This window comes from Aethina tumida, chromosome 7, assembly GCF_024364675.1.
Source record: "Aethina tumida isolate Nest 87 chromosome 7, icAetTumi1.1, whole genome shotgun sequence".
In the NCBI taxonomy this organism is placed as follows: domain Eukaryota; kingdom Metazoa; phylum Arthropoda; class Insecta; order Coleoptera; family Nitidulidae; genus Aethina; species Aethina tumida.
This window is the reverse complement of record NC_065441.1, coordinates 11996207-12018140: the sequence shown is the minus strand read 5'-3', so window position 1 is coordinate 12018140 and position 21934 is coordinate 11996207. Positions and strand designations below refer to the sequence as shown.

At 25.5% G+C, this 21934-nt stretch overlaps 2 protein-coding genes across 5 annotated transcripts; one reads left to right on the top strand and one right to left on the bottom strand.

Annotated features, from left to right (window-relative positions):
- Window positions 1-369: 369 nt before the first annotated feature.
- LOC109595029 (ATP-binding cassette subfamily G member 4) lies at window positions 370-12407 on the top strand. Its single transcript, XM_020010306.2, has 10 exons — window positions 370-660; window positions 6748-6865; window positions 9186-9375; window positions 9437-9582; window positions 9841-9964; window positions 10502-10616; window positions 10671-11078; window positions 11133-11233; window positions 11579-11734; window positions 11799-12407. Exons 1-10 carry the CDS (start codon window positions 510-512, stop codon window positions 12195-12197), a joined length of 1908 nt encoding a protein of 635 aa, XP_019865865.1. The 5' UTR covers window positions 370-509; the 3' UTR covers window positions 12198-12407.
- A 1210-nt stretch (window positions 12408-13617) lies between these two features.
- On the bottom strand, window positions 13618-18309 carry LOC126266236 (CAPA peptides-like). 4 transcript variants are annotated; one of them, XM_049969821.1, is made up of 4 exons: window positions 18169-18309; window positions 14749-14868; window positions 13914-14195; window positions 13618-13859 (listed from the first exon to the last, which is right to left on the bottom strand). In XM_049969821.1, exons 1-4 carry the CDS (start codon window positions 18230-18232, stop codon window positions 13771-13773), a joined length of 555 nt encoding a protein of 184 aa, XP_049825778.1. In that variant the 5' UTR covers window positions 18233-18309; the 3' UTR covers window positions 13618-13770. The 4 variants fall into 4 exon arrangements, with proteins under 4 accessions (XP_049825778.1, XP_049825779.1, XP_049825780.1 ...); XM_049969822.1 differs by having other exon boundaries at window positions 13914-14183; XM_049969823.1 differs by lacking the exon at window positions 14749-14868.
- Between the last annotated feature and the right edge of the window lie 3625 nt (window positions 18310-21934).

Sequence of the window (21934 nt, the reverse complement as noted above, 5' to 3'; positions counted from 1 at the left end):
TAAAAAAAAAAAATAAAAATTTAAACAAAATTGTTTTTTTTTTTTAATAATTGTATAATCCCCATAATGAATAAGAGTTAAATAAAATTATAACTGCAAATATTAAGAATTTTTTTTTTAAACCACAAATTACTAGATTACATAATCAATAATAACTGAAAACTTTTCAGTGGAAAGTGTAATAATTTTATTTCACAACAATTAGGGCATAAATTTTCGATTCAATTGTTATACAAAACAATTAAATCAACAATAAAGTAATATTGATAGTGAAAGCGCTAAAAGCAAACATAAAATCGCATGAAAATCATAATTAACGGATGGGTTTTGTTTATTTCATGGGCGCGCGGTTCAGTAAACAGACGCATTTCTTGTCGTCTACTATCAAAGGCGAATAGTCAGTCATACTCCGGGGGCAGACACACCGGTAGACAGACTGCTTACTATTGTGTAAAGTTGCTCGGTTGTATTTTATTATTGTTATTGGTCAACCATAATCGAATACAAAAATGAGCGAGTCTAGTGATAAAGTGACTGATCAAATGGAACCACTTTGTGATATGCCCCTTAGGAAACTGGATAAAATTGTTAAAAGGCCACCAATCGATGTCGAGTTCCAAAATTTAGAGTATTCAGTTAGGGATAGAAATGGAAAAAATGGTAAGTTATCGGATAATTTATTTATTATGAGAATTAATATTTTTAAAGAACATGTTCTATGATTCAATTTAATGTGGATAAATTATTTAACTTATTTAAATTTTATATGATTAGCGTATAATTTAAAATAGTTCAATATTTGATAAAAACAACGAATTGTAATCTTAAAATAAAAATTCTCAAAAATTAAAAAATTGTTACTGTTTTTTCATTTTAATTTGAAAATATTGATAAAATATATTAATTTTATTACGACATTTATATTAAAATATGTAAATAATTATATAATTTATCATATTTTATAATAATGAAAAACATCACTAATAATAGTACTGCATTAAATATTTATACTTAAAAAATTGATATATAAAATAAAATATCATCGAAACTATTGTTAATTGTTAATCTTGAAATACTAATAATTAAACTGAAATACAAATAATAATATTTTAGACATTTCTTTTTTATTCGTCAAAGCATTTGCCAAATGGAGCATTTAAAATTGTAATTAACACTATCCAATATTTGTCCAAGATAGACTCAAAATATATTAAAATATATATAATAACAATATATGCTGTAATGGAAATTATTAAATATTTAAGTAACCATCGTAAACAAAATCATATTTTATTTAAATTATTATTTTATATGTAAATTGAAGATGACAAAATAACATGATATTTTTAGCTCGAATATGTTTATTCATTTAGAAAATATAAAAATCCGCTATACCTCTAAATATATAACCAGAGTGTTAAAACCACATTCAATAAAAAAGTTTTACAACCCTATCGTTTTAAGTGTTTCTATCGTTGATATAATAAAACGGCAAATTGCTCTTAAATATGACTTTATCTTTATTACGTTGTATTTAAGAATGTCAGGTAAAACCCTGAATGTGCAGATTTTGGAATTGCACACAGTCATCTAATCTTTTCACCCCACGCTTCGGTGCAATGAACTATCACAAAGCCTTCACATAAATTAGACCCCATATGTATTTCCTTGTCTGTTAATATTATTTGGTTTTTAAAACTGAATTACATGCCACATCAAGTAATATGAACATGTAAATGTTTGTAGATGGGAAGTATTAAAGTATGAAACAAACATTTAGCAATAGTAAATACAATTTGTAGTAAATGTTTAAGTCGTTTCCCATCCGAGGTAACGACCATGGAGTAAACCGAACCAAATTAGGTGACTTTAACAACTATTCGCTTTAGTGTCGGTGATGAAATAATTCACTCATCAAACAATAGTCATTAAAAAAAGTTTTGCCGATTTGGAAATATGGAAATTTTATTTCTGTGGAAGATTATTATTATTTATTGCAAATTCTCTGATATACAAAACAAATATTGGTTATTTATTAGGTAACGTGTTCAATTTAAATTCATCGACTTATAAATAAATAATTAATAAAAAAAATTTACTTATATTTTGTTTAATTGTGCATGACGAACATCTTGTAGACACATTAATGTATAGTTTTAGTATAAACAACAGTAATTATAATATTATAAAAATGTGTTAGTAATTAATAAAATGAATAAGTTATTTCCTAATTATTGAAAAAAAAAGAAAACATCGTTGCTGTACAATATTTTTGCTTTAATTATTGCGGTTAATACAAATTAATTTTATGTAAATAGTCACTATAAATTGCACACACTGCACTATAATTACACATTACTTGAAATGAAATTAAATTTAAAAATAGTAAAATTATTTAATATTAATTTTTAACAATCTATTTAGTAGGATTTATAGTATCTTGTCCATATTATTATAGAATCGTAAAAATATTACTTTTTAAAACAAAGTAATCACAATTAAAATATAATTGTTTTTTTTCTATTTCCTCGTGTTTAATTATCGTAATTGTAAACGTATCAATAAGTACACATATTAAAAATATGTGATACCTATTGTAAACAACTTTTAAGGAACTGCGTCTTTAAAATATTCTTCTTATTGAACACGTCCCGATTGACTAATCAGGCCAATTGCCACATAATCGATAAATTAGTGAAACAATTGATAACCATTTGTTGCACATATTAGCAATAATTAACCTTCAACATTAATTTTAGTTGGCTTAAATTTATGTCGGACAGACTACCCACTGTGGTTATCGGTCATGGACTCGAAAAATTAAAATTGTGACATAAATGAAACGCAAATCCAGGTTTAATTGATATAATTCATAAAATGTTTCATTAAACAAATATTTTGTTTATGTAACATTTGACGATTTTGATGTGTGTATAATGCTTTAATAGAAATTAGAAAAAAATGAATGGTATATAAAAGCCTTAAAACTAAAGATTAAAGTAATTATTATAAATAATTTTCATTTAAATCTCATGTAAGAATAAAATTTTTTAAATACATGATTTATTATTTGAAATTAAAAGTTACAAAGTTTATTATTATTATTTATTCACTAAATTATAATGACGCTACTCTTTTATTTACTTTGTTTTGATCAAAAAAAGAATGATAGTAAAACTAACAAATGCAAATCAATGATTGCCAAGAGTATAATGAAATATCTTAATTTCAACATATTACTTCAATGTCATTCATTAGTATTTCCAACGTGACACCTTTGTGTAGATGATTAATTAGTAATATCAATATTTATTCTGAAAATATTTTATGAAGATCAGTTTAAGTTCTAAATGGGCCATTATGACACATTCCTCTTTACAAAAACATAAATTCATGAATATGGTACAGTATGTGTGACTGAAAGTGAAATTAAAACTTTAAATCCTTTTAACATGCGTACATTATTATGTTGGGTGACTTTTATCTAATATGAAACGAAGTAATATAAATAAAACAATTTTTAGTGGTTACTTCCTAGTAAACAATTTTGCATTCACGTGCCGCGTACAACGTGCGCCTTATCAAAATTATAAGGTTGAGTTTAGATTTCTTCATCTACAAATTAATGAAGGTCTAGGTGGAACCTTGATTTAACATTCACATTCAAAATTTTAGAATTCGAGACTATTTCTTGCCTTGGTATGACATAACACTTGTCTAACTTGTTCCTTTGGCGGAAAAGATGTACGAAAAAAATTTCAAATGTTAATACATTTAGTTGATATGTTTATATGTTTAATTTATTTATTTGTTATGACTTTTAAAAAATCCAATATTTTAAATACATTCTCTGTAAGCTTTTTGTTTTTTGATAAATTAAATGAGCTGTTTAATTTACATAGTTGAATTTGAAAGTGAAAACTGACATTTGTTGTTTATTTTGTTTATTTTAGGATTTATGATAGTCCTAAAATTTTTAAATGCGTAACAAATTAAATTACTTCTGCTAATTTAAACTTTTTATTTATTAACAATAAAGAGGTGTAATGTATAATTGTCAATTAATATAATAACTGATATTTATCGAGTTGTTTACTTTATACTCACGCAATCATAAATGTGACAATTTTCTATGAAATTACATTGATGATGCAAAATAATATGTTTAAAATGCCAATTATAAAAAAGCATTAAATTAATAATTATTATTGTTCAAAACACTTTTTATGTCTAAGGGGAACTCAGATAATGTAACAAGGTCGTAAAAATGGTCACGCACAGATTTTTATATAAATTATTAACAACATATTATTTTCGAAGGTAGGTTAGTTTTAAAACATCCATCACTGTTGACTTATTGACATATGAAAAAATACAAAAACATGTACTGATAAACAACGAAGAATCAATGGAAAGGAAATAATTTAATTTAAAATAAAACTGCTTAAAACTTTCCCAAATAATTATTTGTGCGTTTGTTATTAAAGAGGAATGTTTTTATTTGTTATTGTTTGGATATTTGTTAGTAAATAATAAACAGAGTTAAATATGAGGCGTGAAATTTTAATTTTAATTGAGTTTTGTTTATCAATTAAAGTAAGAAAGATAAATACAAATTTTAAAATAAAAAATTTAAGAAGAATATTTTAAATAATTTATTATTAAATATTATTTTTGGAATATAACTTACATTAAAAATATTCAAAAAATATCTTTTTTGACTATTTACAATGCAACAGAAAAATATTACAAAACAAAATGGCAGATGTGCAAATATATTCATTAACAAAATACTTATTTTACATAATAGAACAATAAATTGGGATAAATGTCTTGAAGAGAGTTCAGGTTAAACCACAGACTGCGATCCGGTCTAGGCTTGGCAATAAATAATAATTTTTCTTTTATTTTTATACAACATACATAGTGTAGGCCCTCCAAAAGCTGCAACTGATATATTGCACTTTGTAAGGTATAATGATATATTAATTATTATAGGAGGGTTAAGGTCATATAATGAATGATTCAGGCATCCTTTTATTTTTCTACGCACATTATGTCGCACGCATCATCATTGAACAAGAGTTTAATGTACCGAGTTAATTGAATAATTAGATGTTATTACATGTTAATGCATTACTTTCCGCTTCGTTTAAATTATATATCATTAATTTATAACATTTCTCAGAGAAAAATGAAGTGAGTATATTTTGTTTTTCATTAACTTGTTTAATTGAAGAATATTTTTTAAGGAAAATAAGTTGTAATCGTATGAAATATTTATGATAGATTAGCGACTGTTAATGTGTCGTTTTAGTTTGATTAAAACACATTCACAATAATACGCTTTATTATAACAAATGTACATTATCCCTCGACATCTAAAGATTAACTGCCTGGTTATTTCTTAAGAACTACCCCGATTATCAAATGCAAACAAATCCTTCAGATTTGCTTACAAAACACATTAACTTTGTTATTAAAAAGAAGTGATGATTATTGAATTTATTGCTGCTACTTTACATAATATAATTATATTTAATTTTACTTTAATTCACATAATTGTACACTTAAAAACCTCGTTTAGCCAGTCGAAATGTCGCATAAATTTTCAGTTTACATTCTTATACCAGTTCGGCATCGTCTGGGTTTTTCTGAAACTAGTTGAAGTTCCTTTTGTCTACAAATCCTTTTTAAAAACCACAATGCATCCAATGGATAAAAAAAATTGCAAGAGTCATTGACTGCAGCTAAAGACAAACGGTGTTAATATTCCATGTAAATGCAATTCTGTATTACGTGCTGTGAAAATAAGTGTAGAAAGAATCACATTATATGCCTTGATTTTGCATATTTGAATACAGATAAAACATAACTTACAGGATCAATGATGAAGTTAGTAATTATTTTTAATTTAAAAATATTTGGTTTATTTATTTATTAAATTACAACAATATTTGCATTCAACAAAATATTTAACAACATATCGAAAAGTTAAATATTGGAGGAATCCCTAATTTAAAAAATTATTATGGTATAAAATGAAATGAAAATAAATATTCCTACCTGAGTAACAAATTTCAAATATATTGAGTAGAACTGTGTTACTTCCAGGAAATCAAGAGGTTCCCCGAGGTTCAATTTTAAGCCTACTATAATTTATAACCCACATAAATGATTTACCCTCACATCTGAATATAGTTCACTATTATTATATACAGATGATACTTCTTTCTTAGTAGTATAGAAGAACGAAAAATACGTGAGACGTTATGGACAATAAAATGTTGGTTGGTGAAACGTTAACATATTAATCAAATCCTAAAAATCAATAAATTTCCTCGTACTAAGATTAGAATCAAAGTCATCTGGTCACCTCATGTAAATTGCCAAGGTGTCATGTGAACATATCGTCCTTAGGACTGTTAAATGTTTGAAAAACCTATTTCAATCAATATTCTGAATGGGAGCAAAAAGATGAAATCACTTTGATTTTCTCAATTAAAAATGAGAAGGAAAAACTGGAATGAATTGTTTCTGTAATATTTATATTTAAATCATATATGATACGACAAATGTCTTATTTTTTAATTATACCTCTCCCATAATCTTTTATCTTCAAACGTTAACCAATTTTTTTATAATGACCTCATATGTGTATAGCAAGGCAAGTTCTGATTTAAGTTATCGCTATAAAAGTTAATAATTGTGTAAATGTGGGTCTAATTTTAATATTTGTTATTTCAGGTTGGAGACAACTATTGAAATCTATTAATGGAAAATTTAACTCAGGGGAGCTTACAGCCATAATTGGACCATCAGGAGCTGGAAAAAGCACCCTATTAAACATTTTAGCTGGTTACGTGTAAGTGAAATAAAAAAAACAATTTTATATTAATTATCCACTATAATAATGTGTATGTAAATTATAAACAAATGTCTTAGAACTCAACAAATATTTTACCATAATAGATTTTTTAAATTCTGATTTTATTACATCGGAATTAATCGTAACAGAAATATGAATTGGCAATTTAAACTACATATTCACTTTCATGATTGATTTTTATGTGCTGGAGGTCAGTGTCACGGCAACGGATATTGTAAATTTGGCCTTTACGTTTTCATAAATATTACAAAGTTTAATAGTGTTTCAAGAACACCCATTTATAAATATTCTAATGAATAATTAAAATAATAACCAAATAAATAAAATCCCAAGGGTAAAGTGCATTAATTGAATAGGTATTTTAATAAAAAAATCTTTTTTTTTGTAAATACTTACTATTTTTACAATATTTTGTTAAACAAGTAATTAACAACACATTAAAAAGTAATTAGTACCTACTAAACAATAAATAAATTTTATGAATACGATATATATTTTTTATGGTTTAGAATTGGTGAATATTGTTTGAATTCACTATTTATTATATTAAACAATTAATAATAATTAATTTGAATATATTTATTTCTGTCATTTGGGTAAGTTTTTTATAACATTTAATAGTAAACTGGTTCATTAACACATTTTGTATTAATTGTAGGTTCTCTTAATTAATTCGTTTCAACAAACTAACAGAAATGTTAATACAAATTTCCTGCTGAAAACGAGCGAAATTGAACTTTAATTATTTGTCAAAAATTTCCACTCATTTATGTTGAGTATTCAAGGAAGTAGAGTCTGATTGTGGTGACGTTATGTCCTTTAAATTTATACGTTTTTATTGTTTTTATGGCTTGTATTCAAATTTCGATCAATGTTTATTCATAAAGAAGTAAAAGTGAACAACCGTGGGATTTTTAGATGTTGTGTCGACATAAACATTTTAAACTTTATCTGTCACAGCTTTAATTTTTAGATTTCTAAAAAAAAAAAAATTTAAGCGAATAATTTAAAATAATTATACCACAATATTGCTGCTATTAATTAAAATATAACCAAAAACCGGGGCATGATCAACTGTCACTCATAACAATTTTGTTAGATTTTGTTAATTGGTATTATATATTAAACACCATTTTAAAAATGTTTTGAAATTGTAATACTTATTTTTAATTTATCGTTTTAGGCAATTCAAATTTATATGATAGTAGTTTCAGCTGAATTTTTCAGATGTCTGAGTTTTCTTGCGACAGAATATGCAAATTAAAATTGCAAATGTACATTATCCATGAACCAGTTTAAAATTGATGCAATATTTGAAACTATTATGTGAAATTATTAACACCTAAAAGTTTTAACGCACTCACATGGTAAAAATTTGAAATTTTTAAATTAACTGGAATCAATTAAGTTTCTTTTTTTCAATTTTCCATAATTGTCAAACAATGCAATTAAAACTGGACTTTATGGTTTAATAATTGTTTATAGGCATTGAAAAGCGTAATTGTAACAACCTTCCTTATTTGTTGAAAACTACCTAATTATTATCATATGACATAGATATTACATCTATAATTACAGTACATTTCAACAACAATAAATATATGTTTTTTTTGTAGATTTGCGAGACAATAATCAAAAATAACCCGACATTAGCAATAAATAACACTACTTAATTTACACTTATAATTAAAAATACATTTTAGATAAGATAATAATATGATACAATAATTTTTAGTGTATCTACACTTTTTAACAAATATAACGACACATTATTTCCTTAATTAAAAATGTTTTAGTGACACTACATTGGTTCAGACCATGTTATTATTTTCCGATCAACGTTTCTTACGTCATTTTTGTTTTAGGAGTTAATTAGGTATTTATTTTAATTTTTACTTAAGCCTATTAAGCCAGGAGGTATTATTTTTAAATGTTTAATTTATTTCATTTTTATTTTGTGATACATGAAAAATTCTTACTGGTAATTTCAGGAAAAAACACTTGCTACTGATTAAATATTTATGAATATGAATAGTATAAATAAAAAATATAATATAGAAATTTTTAAAAAATCAATTCATTTACTTAATTTTTGTTTTTGTCGATTGATAATTAATTTTTGCTGTATATTTATAAATTTATCATAATTTTGAAAAAAAAAAAATATTTGATACAAAAATTTTGAATATTGGCGCATTCGTCAAAATTTTAAATAATTTTCAAATATTAAATTATTATAAACATTAATTAATGTGTAATTAATTTTGAATTTAAAGGATATATTATTGTATTTCAGAACGGTGGGAGTTAAGGGTACAATTAAAATAAACGGGAGACCAAGAAATTTAAAATCCTTCAACAAATTATCCACATACATCCTACAGGAAGACTTAGTACAACCCAGATTAACTGTGAGAGAAGCAATGTTGGTGGCAGCAAATCTAAAATTAGGATCATATATTACCAAAGACGATAAAATTGCTGTCGTAAGTTAACTTTTTTTCTTGGATATTTTGTGGAATACAGACGTGTTGTTTTTATTGTTAGGTAAATGAGGTGATTAATTTATTGGGTCTGGAAAAATGCACGGACACAATGAGCGAATATTTGTCAGGAGGGCAAAGGAAACGACTGGCTGTTGCGCTGGAATTGGTTAACAATCCTCCAGTTATATTCTTAGATGAACCCACCTCGTGAGTAATTTAAAAAAAAAATAATAAAAAATTTTGGTCACTAATTACTTGTTAGGAAAGTTTAACTTTATTATAAATGATCATTAACAGTACAATTTAGTTAAGGCAATAAAATATTAGTAATGTTCACAACGATAATGCTTTATTTAATAGTTACAACGATAATTGTTATAATGGAATTAGTAATTACAAGATATTACTAATTTTTAGTGGTCAATAAATTATTTAAAGCAATAAATTACATATTAAATTTTCTAGGGGTTTAGACAATTATGCAATTAAACAATGCATGGAATTATTGCGAAAAATAACAAAATTAGGCCGAACGGTAATTTGCACCATTCACCAACCGCCTGCATCACTCTTTCAAACTTTCGACCAGGTAAGTCAGATTTATTAAACAATTATTAACTAACATTACAAAGCGCATTTCTTAATTAGCTTAATGCAATTTCAATAAACAAATTAAATAATAAATTTTTAAATTCTTATATGCAGGATCATTGCAAAATATTTCCCGTTTCGAATAAATGTATTGAACGTAGTAAGTTATAGATTTTGCTGTCTGTATCAATTAATTTAAATTAGCTTTTCAGTTTATTGTTGTCTTTCACAACTAACAAATAAAATTATATCGTAGTAATTTACGTTTTCATGATTTTAATTTATTATTATTTTATAATTCAACTTTTCACTGATACCGTTTTTTATTATTTATATTGTATATTTTATTCATTAATTTAAAATTCAAAAATCAGATATATTTTAATTAATATTATTTCTTGTTTGTATTTTTTAAATATTTTAATAAAAATAATTTTAATTTTTAGAAATAAATAATTATAATTTTATAATCGTAAATAAGTAAAAATATATATTGAATATACTTGCTTTTGAACATTTATTTCATTATTTCCAGGTATATGTAATAGCAAATGGATACTGTGTTTTTAACGGCAAACCAATACAATTAATACCTTTTTTGGACATTGCCGGATACTCTTGCCCACCAACCTACACACCCGCAGATTTTGGTACGTTGTTTCATATTTTACACACATATTTATCAACAACATTTAACATTGCAGTCATTGAACTAGTACACTCCAATCCACAAATCGTCCTAAACCTCGCTACAAACTCACAAAACGGAAAGATCATCGCTATCCAAGACAAGAAACATCTTGCTGAACCGGAGGACTTTGAAGTCTACCAAGAAACAACGCAACAGGGAATGAATTTGCAGGACATGGAATTTGCAACGACTTTCATTCAACAATTTACCATCTTGATAAGCAGAATGTTCCTACAAATGTCGAGGAACAAGACGATGTTGTACATACAGTTCTTCCATCACTTGCTTTCTGGTTTGTTATTGGGCGGGATCTACTTTGGCACTGGAAACGATGCCACTCAAACAATAGCAATCTTCAAGTACTGTATTAGTATTAATGTGTTCTTTATGTACACTCATGTGATGGCGCCAGTATTATTATGTAAGTAAATTGAATGTAAAAGGAACTATCAAATTATTTTTGTTCGGATTTTAGTTCCATTGGAAGTAAAGCTTCTTCGGAGAGAATATTTTAATAGATGGTATGCGTTAAAGCCCTATTATCTAGCTTTAACTCTAGCTACGTTACCTTTGTTGGTAAGTAGTAATTTGTGTCTGTATTTTTTATCATTATACCCATATTTCTTGTGAAATACATTTAAAATATTATTATTTGCTTCAATTTCTCTTTGCAGTAGTTTCAAAATGTATTTTCAGTCAAAAAGGTATATTGGATATCCCAGCAAACAATAAATCATAGTACTAATTTATAGTATGTCAGTTAAATTTATAAATAACTGAAACATTAATAATTCAACAGAAACATTTTTGAACGACACATAGATTACATAAACAAAATCTACTGCACGAACAAATATAACCCAGTTTCCTTTGACGGTGAAATTCTTAAGTATTGGTACATAAATCATTCCTCTTTTTCAGATAATTCTAGGCATTATGTTTCTGGTCATAGTTTACTTTATAACAGATCAACCTATGGACATGAATCGGTTCTTGTGGTTCTGTGTAATGGGAATAACGGTCGGCATTTGCTCTCAAGGATTAGGATATGCCATTGGATCCGTCTTCAGCATCACTGTACGTGTCCATAAGCAACAAGAAAAAACATTCCGACTAATATTCATATAAAATAATTTTTTAGAACGGTTCTATCGTCGGACCATCAACATTGGCTCCACTGTTAGCTCTTGCAGTTTACGGTATGGGATACAGAGCTGCAATAGAACCTGTTATGTCAGTCCTGATGGCGTTAAGTTATCTCCGTTATGGTATCGTGGGCTTTTGCAACGCGATTTTTAGTAATCGTCCGTTTCTTCATTGCAAAGAAGAGGAAATTTATTGCCATTACAGAGACCCAGAAGTTTTAATGATTGACATGGGGATGTCAGGATACAGTTATAACGTTCAAGTGTTATGCATTTTAGGATTCATGGTGCTGTTTAGAGTTTTCGCTTATGTTGCTTTAAAATACAGACTTAAATCGGAATTGTCAACCAAAATTGTACATATTTACGCTAAACTTATAAAAGAAAAGGTATAAATTATTTATTTATTTAATTGGTTGCGACTGATATTTTAGGATATTAAATTTATATTTAAATTGTATAATTTAAGGTTTTGATTATTTTTATTTGACGTATTTTTCTTTTTATGTTTTTATGTGAACACTTTTAGTGACTGCACAGAATGTGATAAATTTAGAATATAACTGTATAATTAATGTACTTCTAAATAAATTTATTTTTAGTAATATAGATTTTTAATTATTATTATTATTTAGTGGCCAGAGATATAACACAAAGTTAAAAATTAAAATTACTATAATATATTTAACAAGAGAAATTTTATTTGAAACAGATTTATCAGTCTAATTTGTTAAATAAACTACTGACATCACAAGTTATTACAGCAAGATTAAAATTAGCACAAAAATATGTTAATTATTCTTCAACATTTTGGTGTATGGAATTCAAATTCAATAATATGTTATCAGACAACAATACCCTAAAAATACTAAAAGGATTTAGAGATCCTTTTCTTGGCATGGCAAAGAAACAATAGATAAAATTATTGTTTAGGGTATAAAGACATCTTGAAATACTTTAAGGGTTGTGTAAAAGATAATCATACTGAAAATCTTGATTGGTCAACATAAAATCCGGATTTAAAACTTGGAAACACTTGTGAACTCTGAAATATCAAATTAATGACCTTCAAATGTTGAAGAATTGTGATTTTAATTAACGAATCATGGATTTCAAGTTCAATGGTGCGTCGCCACTCTCTGGTGTAGTTTATATCTCGACCTTTGCAGGCGATCATAACCAACAATGGTTATCCAACAAAATATTGATTCAATTTTCTCTGACATTGACAAAGATATGGGTGATATTTCTGCAATTAGATACTTCATTTAATTTATTTTAATTTTAAAAATAAGATCTTTATATTTGCCATAGTTAAAAAATCAATAATTAAAAAGTATATAATGTATTTGTTTTAAATATAATAAAATATTGTCATTGCATCAAATTAGAGTGTATATTCTAATTTTCGGATTCTAAATGTTTTATAATATTTTCATGATGAAACATAATTTAGCCGATTACTAAAAAATAATATTTGAAATAAAATATAATCCATGAATATTTAATTAATATATAATATAAGTTAACTAGGTATTTTAATACACTTCAAATATTAAAATATGTATGTTAAATTTGTTTTATTATCAAATTAATTTAGAATAATTATCGACGTTATTGACAAATTACTTTCAATTAGATCAAAATCAATATATTATCGCTCATTGATTTACATATTATTTAAAAACTAATGATTCAATGTTTTAATAAAATGACTAATTATAGTTTTAGTTACAAGTTTTGTAGATTTTATGGGATCAAGGTAAATAAATTATAGAAATAAAACTCATATAAAAGGGGAATTTTATTATTATGACTAATTTGCTTCATAATGCGATTCCCTTAAAACAACTATTAGTTTCAATTAAGGAAAAAAATTAGAAGCGTTACAAATCCAGCCTCATTTGTAACTACATATTATTTATACAATACAATACATGAAATTCTGGGAACTAATATAGATGATACTTAATTTTGATCTTTGGGTTTGTCTAAATCGTTAGTAGAAGGTTCTGCAGCTGGGTTGTTGTAGAAGAATTTTGGTGGAACATGAGCATCTGTAATAAAATAATCTTCATAATTTGAGATATATTATATATTGGTCTTATTACCGCCAATTATAATGGTTGCCCAAGGAAACGCACCGATGTCGCCGCTGTTTCTCTTATGCACTTTCCCCATGCGAGGTCCGAACCATAATCCCGGTTTATTTTCTGATCTTCTATACACCTCCACTCTATCCATTACATCATCTCTGTCTGAACTGGCAAATTCGGCTCCGGCATTTACTGGTATGAAACTCCATTCTTTTGGCAGCCACGGATCGTTACGACCAATTCTTGGAAAGGCCATCCTGTTTCCTCTAACTGGTCTGTCTTCACCTGAAATTAAAACTAATTGTTACTTATTTAATTTTATCAAAATATTGTATAACTATCCAACAAATTATTATACATTATTAATTTAATTGTATTCTTGAATAAGAACCGTTGTTATGTATTTTCGGAAAAATTTATTTCAAAAATAAACAAAGAAATAATAATTATTTCACTGTTTAAAAAATTAAAGCGTTATGAAAAATTAATTTAAAAAGAAAACAGACAAAGCATATCAAATTTCATGTCTCTTTATAAATACTAAATTTCAAGGAAATGAATTGTAAGTTGCTAACATGATGCTTCCGGAATAAAACTCAGATTTTGGCTCAAGTTTTATGAAACGTTGATACGCTTATTAAAAATATATATTCAAATAAAAAAATTGTGTCAAATGTTTTATTAAGAGAAGTTTTATATTCCATTTATTTTTTAAATGTTCAATGTATAAATATCTATTGTTTGTATGATTTACTCATGTTCATATTCATTGTCATTTGTACCAGTTATCAGTATCATTACAATCAACATAGTACAGTATGTCCTAAAGGCAGAAGCAGAATTTACTCACGTCGAAATTTATTTAAATAACTGCCCTGATTAGGGTAATCATTGTGCCATAGCCCCTTATCATTACGACCGATTCTCGGGAATGGCAACATGTTGCTACTCCGTTTCGATTGTTCTTGTCCTGGATAAAAACAGAACTAAATTAGTAAAAGAAATATCGAATATATTTGGAAGGTCAAAAAAAAAAATAAAAGTCTATTTACAAATTTATATACACCTTCAAATTCAAAGGGTTTTTATTTTCTTAAAATATTCCATTATCTATTACTTCTTTCAATATTATTCATAATTTTAATTTAAGTTGATTGTAATTTGAAATAATATATTTATATTTTTGTGATGAAATAATCCCGGAAAACTAAGTTATAATAGTTTTCTTTTAAACTTTTTAAAAATTTACTTAATTTTAAAATTACTTTTAAATATTTTAATTGCCTAAATATTTTTAGTCTGACGAACAGTTTCTTTATCAACAATTTTCTTGAAAGGATTATGATTACGTTGAAGGCATTACGTCTATCCAAATAGAGGACAAAATTTTAACGCGTCTTTAAAGGCGTCACCTTTATTTTAATCTTTTTAATAAAATTTTCTTTTGACACAGGGAGAAATCGACGTCAAGGAAATTGTAGACAATAATTTTATATTCATTTCTAAAGATACACCTCCACAATTGTTTTCGTTTTTGTTTTTATTGATAACTTTTATGCAACAACTGCTTGAAATTATACACGAGTATGTAATTTAAAGGGTTCACAGTATATTAAAGGAAGATCACACAAAAGATCAGACTGGAAGCGGCAAACCATAAAAGTGATGCAAATATTAGACATGTATATCATAATATCAGAAACCAGAGAAAATTGGTAACAGTTATAAATAAATGTGCATGAATGACATTTATGTCTTTGGGACATTCATCAAATCCACATTTCCTATTTGTAACTATACTGTGAGAGATGATTAAAATTTAAGTTATTTCAAGTTCAAAATTTCCAAATAGGGGAAACTATTTTATTTATAGTTTATACATATAAATTTTCGTCCGAATGAATGACTTTTGAGGACTTTAAAGCATGAGAATAATTTATGTTTTTAGTTAAATTCATCCTTATTTTCGATTGACGACTGCTCTGAGAGAGATGATTAAAATTTAGGTTATTTGTTTCCAAAATGTCTGAATAAGGAACTATTTTATTTATATCTGTATGTCAATATTTCTGTCCGTAATAGAAATTAATAAGTCGTGATAATTAATCACTTTATGTTCAGGTTTATGATTCTAATTTTTTGACTATAAATCAATATTTTCTCATAATTTAAATTTATAGTTACTTTTTATAAAATTTCTGTAGTTTTTATTTTCAGAAAGTTAGTTTAATAATTTTTCTTCTAATATCTACGAAAAGTCACTGTGAAATATTTGTTTTAAATAATTATGACTGTGTCAAAATAAATCGCACATTTCCTAAATTGGTTGGTTTTGGGCATTTCCTGATAAAAACGTCGGTTGTCGTAAACAATATCTTTATAAATATAACAATTTTAGAGATATCAACGAAAATTGACATACATCTGGAAAATTACGTAAAAGTGATTTTTGTCAAGATAAGTAGTTTTTTTTATTAAATACTACTAATTATTTCTTACGTAAAATAAGATACAAAATAACAAAATAATTTATTTATAATTATTTAATTAACATGTAGAACTTCAAAAATTAGTCTATTTAAAAGTAATTAAAAAAAAAACCTTTTCAAAAAATATATGAAATAAATAATAATTATTTTTAATAAATTCTCATCTTTTAACTAAAAAATAAATAATTACAATTAAGAATTTATTTTGCTATGAGATTTTTATAATTTTGATATTTTACTTTATAGAAACAAAATTTAAGTATTGTATTTATATAAGACTTAAGAATTAATATAACAAAATTGATTAAATACTTTTATTGTGCATTTCTTATGTACATTCAATAAGTTAATTCTATAATAGAACAATTTATTTTTATTTTTTGAAGGTATAGAATTTTATTTCAAATTGAAACAAGAATTTCCAATAATATAATACTCTATAATATCTATATATTAATTTATTAAGAATTGGAATTTTCAAATATTTTTCTCATTAAATTTCCAACTTGTAACTAAACCAAATAATTATAATTAGGATTTTTTTTATTTATTTATTTTTAATTGTTTGTATTTGATTTTTTCTGTTGTAATAATATTTTGATATAAGTATTTTTATGATTTTGATATTTTATTGAATAGAAACAAAATTTAAGTATTAAATTTAAGTTGAGACTAATTAAGAATTCATATAACAATATTGACTAAATACTTTCATTAAGTACTGCTCATGTTCAATAAACTGATTCCTTAATAGAACAATTTATTATTGATTTTGAAGTGATATGCAGAATTTTATTTCAAACTGATACAAAAATGCATTATTTTATTGAAATATTTAGAAAATATATATGCGTTTTTATAATTTATTAAGAATATGGAATTTTCAGCTTCAGATTTTTCATTAAATTTACACCATTTAATTAAAAAAATAACAATTTTAATATGTCTTTGTTTGTATATTATATATTCTATTGTATTAATATTATCTTTTAAACTATTTTTTTATTTAATTAAAATATTACCATGATAAAAAATTATGAAAAATTGATAAATCAAATTTTAAATGGGAAATGTTTTACTGTGTTTATTTTTGCATTAAAACTTTATTAACAATTTTAATATAATAAAATGTTTTTTTACAATACTACAGATTTCCTATTATATGCAAAAATGAAATAATGTATGTGTACTTTTAGATTACATTTAAATTTAAAATAATAATTTGAAATAGTACCTAAACTTCAAACTAAATTCAATTTTATATTTTGATAATGATATGTATTTTTAAGAACTTCATATTAATTAATTTTAAGTCTAATAATTTAATACATTAATCTTAACATTTTGGTGATTCTTTCAGACTACTAGTTATTTAGTTTAGAATAATTACTTTATATGATTCTAACATCTTATTCTAAAGAAAGCAAAAATTAAGCATTATTTATATAAAAATAAAACTAATTAAGAATAAATATAACAAAACTGGCGATTGTAAAAAAGTATTTTAAATTGTGAAAACTATTTTAAATTAGCAAAAGTATATTTCAAAAAAGCTTAAAAACGTCGGGATATGCAGTTTATTGAAACTGACTGTTTTAAATTATGTTTTGATGAACTTTTTATAAAAAGTAAAAATATTAAAAAGAAGTAAAAATTATACGTTTCCTTCATTTGAAACAAATAAATCAAAACTTTAAAGGCAAAACTGAAATTTGTAACGTTAAAACATGCAATTTTAATTAAAAATACATAGAATATAAGAAATATTAGAAAATACTTACCTCCAACAAATGCCATAACTAAAATCCCCAGCAACAAAATTGCAGTTAGACGGAAGGGCCTCATCCCGCAACAGTCGAAGAAGTAAAGAGATGTTAAAGGCGAGGGCCGAAAAACGAAATTATCAACGAAGACCACCTTTATCTTATCGCTATATCAGATGACGGGTACAACAGGTGCTAACTGTCGAATTGAGTATTTAATACGGCTTTTATATCAACCTGATTGGGGGGTGGCACTCGTACAAAGGGGATGTACCGCGATTGCGCTGCCCACGGAACCGTGGTCGCGACTTAAAATATTTTTCCTAAATGAAATTGTGATAATTCCTCGTAGCAATAGGATAATCACGTTCACAGCAGTATGCAATTTGTATAAGTTTAAAAAACAAAAAAAGGAAGCGTTAAATTCGGTTTTTGTTTTTTAAAACGTGCCATTTTCATTCCCGTTCTTTGAAATGGGATTTTGTATCTGATAAATTATAGAAAAACAATGGAACAGAAAAATTTAATTTAACGCAAATAATATTAATATATCTTGTTTAAAATAAATGTTTCTCCACGTGTAAATTTAGGAAAGGGTTTCCATTGCCCAAATGACTTCAGAAGTATTACAAAAAGCGATTCATTTTAATGTGTGACAGGAAAACTTATTAAATTATATAAGTATAATTTATTTATTAATAAAATTCTTTCTTAAGAAATAAATGTAACAAAAGTAAACAATGAAATATCAATTATTTAATATTTTGTTTAATTTTTGAGGTTTTCAAATAGTTTAAAATTATTTATTGTTTTTTATCTTGTGAGGTAGTAAGATTATAACATTCTGTAAATGATTATGCACATATAAAAATAAATCTAAAAAGAGTTTCTTTATTTGAAAAATCAAAGTATACAAAATTCAAATGATAAAATTGTAGATAAGGTGTAACACTAAACAGTGAAATTGTCAATAAAGACCTAAAGAGTTTTCATTTAAAACTGACGTCACGATCGTTGTGTCCTAAGCACATTGTATATGCAATTATTTAAACTCAATGATATTCGGTAAAGTGCCTTAATTTTTCCGGAAAATCGAGACGAGGTGATAAAGTACACGGAGACTAATGTAATCAGAGTTTCATTAGACTATTTTATGACTCTCTGTACTGTCTAACCTACGGCAAGGAAAGCAATTAGAAAAAAGCTCGAAAATCTCCCCCAAGAACTTACAACGGGCAGGGCGAACGGAAAGTATAATAAGAACCGCAAAAATTGAAGGAGATCAGATTATTTGTCATTTTGATATTTATTTGGTTTTTATTTTTCGCAGTTAATTCAGAAAATTGCACACCCGACTTCTCAAATTAAAAGCAATAAAAAAAGTTAAGATAACAATAATTTTACAGAAAATCGGTGTATATTTTACTACAGGGTTAAACTGAATATTTCTATTAAGAAATTTAAATATATAAATACTTTGTTCATGATCATTTTCTGAGCTGATGATGACATGAAGACTTAATGAAATTGTTGCAACGTATTCTTAAAATAGAATTAATTTTACAAAGAAATAATTATTAAGTCAGATCCCGTAGACGCAACAGCATTAGAGAGGGTAAACGAAATACGAATCAAGACGTGTTTAGCTTTTTCAAAATTAAGTTTGTCCCATCCTTTGCAACCGAAGGATTCTTTTACAAATTATTCCCACTTTCCCAGATGCTTTGTCTTACTTAAAAGTGTATTCTGCATTTCATCAGATCCCACCGGGATTCTATTAACTTACGTTCATTCAATTGGACAACAGAGCAAACTGGCAATAGAAATACTTTAAAATGCTTAAACAGCTCATTTTAATTGTTAATCCCCTTTCTTATTGGGCATGATAAAAATCCAGAATTTCAATGTGTTTAATCACGTTCCCGATTAAAAATGTCAATAAAACGTGTCCCATAATTATTTGAGTAATTACTCTTAAAAACCCTCTTTAATTTTTCTTATTGGTTGGAAACGTGTTAAAACTACATGTTATAGAATTATACTGCGACACTACGTGCTGGTTATAATTTCAATTTTATCTGTCAGTGATTTTCGATGTGTGCAAATCTCCTGTCTGAATATTTGCTGTTTAAAACCTCCCCACGTGATGTCAATCACAACCCTCCATTTATTACTGACCCGAAGGTGTAATCCCTTGTTATAGGATTAAACGTTATTGCCTAATTAGTAAAAATAACTAAATTTGACTTAAACGTTTATAAATATAAAAACGCAAGTTAATGAACTGATCAATCAAATTATTTACAACAAATAATATAAATAAAATATATACTTATATATAACGTATATAAAATATATACTTATATATGTTTTTAATGTAACAATATCGACCGCGACTAAAAACCAAAACTAAAGTTTCATGTTATATTGCATAGTACTTCATAGATAGTACCAATTATTATTATGGATAAGGTGGCCATGTGATACCTCATCTGAAAGGTATTTTTATTCTCTATTCAGTACTATTTTGTTAGTTAAAATCGAATGAATAGTTATTTATTTAATATGTTAGATAGATATATACCGTAAACAAAATTCTATTATTTACACACAAATAGACGGAAAAAACATTTGATCAGTTATAAAAGACGTAATTGTATAAATATTTAGAAATGTAAGTTGTGTAATTAATTCTCTTTTCATTACATGTCTAAGTAAAAAAACCTTTTGATAATTAATAATTATTAATATAATAAAACTAAATGTATGTATATTTTTTAGTATTTATGTAATGCATAATTTTTAGAATTCAAGAAAATTAAAAAAAAAATAAGGCTTCAATAAATCACCTTCTTATTTTGTATTTGATTTTATTCTTTATAATTCATATTTTTAACCATTAGCTTTTAAGAATTGATGCTAACCAAGTAAAATCTGTTAAATTAATTAATTAATTTTTTTTTGCAATTGATTCCAAATGAACTATAATAAGTAAATCAATTTAATTTTATTAAAAATAAAATAAAATAAGCAATTAACATTTTAACACAAAATTTTGTTGATAAAATTACTTTTTAATAAAATTTTAAATTTAAAAATAGTGGAATCGCAGAATTAAGATTAGTTATTTTTATGTACAACAAATTATCTTCAAAAGGTCTTAAGAGGTTGACAATTAGTTCCCGACAAAAAGTCAAGCATCACCTACAAAATCTACATCCGCGTTACTATGGTAATTAAATTCTAAATATCAATTGCTTCGTATTTAGGTTAATCTTTATTTCAATATAAACACATTTTTTGTGTGTATTTAACACGAGTTTAATGTTAATTTATTCAATTATACCACTGAGAATTTATTCCTTTGTGTGCTGAACTCCTCAAAAAGCTCAAATAGATTTTAATTTAAATGTTAATATTTAGTGCAGCGTGGCTTTATTTCAATTTAAAATAAAAATTTCAGATGTCTTGAATATGTAATTTTACGCTAAAAATAAACTTTAAATCGTATATTTAAGTATACAAAAGAGGAACAAATCAGCCGTTTATTGCGGTCTATTTACTTTGGTTAATAGAATGACTGGGAATTTATGGTTCAGCCATTCCTTAAATAATTTTAATATTATAACATTAATAATAGTGTGAAAGTTTTCAAAATAGTAGGAACATTACATTTGTTCTTTACGTAAATTTTAGTTTTAATAAAAATTATAATATTTGAATAATTTATTTAAATTGTTAGGACAAAGGAGAGAAAGATTAACATTAAGGGGTATATTAAATA

Coding starts and splice junctions, on each gene's coding strand:
- LOC109595029 (XM_020010306.2), top strand. CDS start 510: ATGAGCGAGTCTAGTGATAAAGTGACTGATCAAATGGAACCACTTTGT. Junction 6,866..9,185: donor AACATTTTAGCTGGTTACGT/GTAAGTGAAATA, acceptor ATTGTATTTCAG/AACGGTGGGAGTTAAGGGTA. Junction 11,079..11,132: donor GATGGCGCCAGTATTATTAT/GTAAGTAAATTG, acceptor TTCGGATTTTAG/TTCCATTGGAAGTAAAGCTT.
- LOC126266236 (XM_049969821.1), bottom strand. CDS start 18,232: ATGAGGCCCTTCCGTCTAACTGCAATTTTGTTGCTGGGGATTTTAGTT. Junction 14,869..18,168: donor AGTTATGGCATTTGTTGGAG/GTAAGTATTTTC, acceptor GTTTTTATCCAG/GACAAGAACAATCGAAACGG. Junction 14,196..14,748: donor TTATTTAAATAAATTTCGAC/GTGAGTAAATTC, acceptor AGTAACAATTAG/TTTTAATTTCAGGTGAAGAC.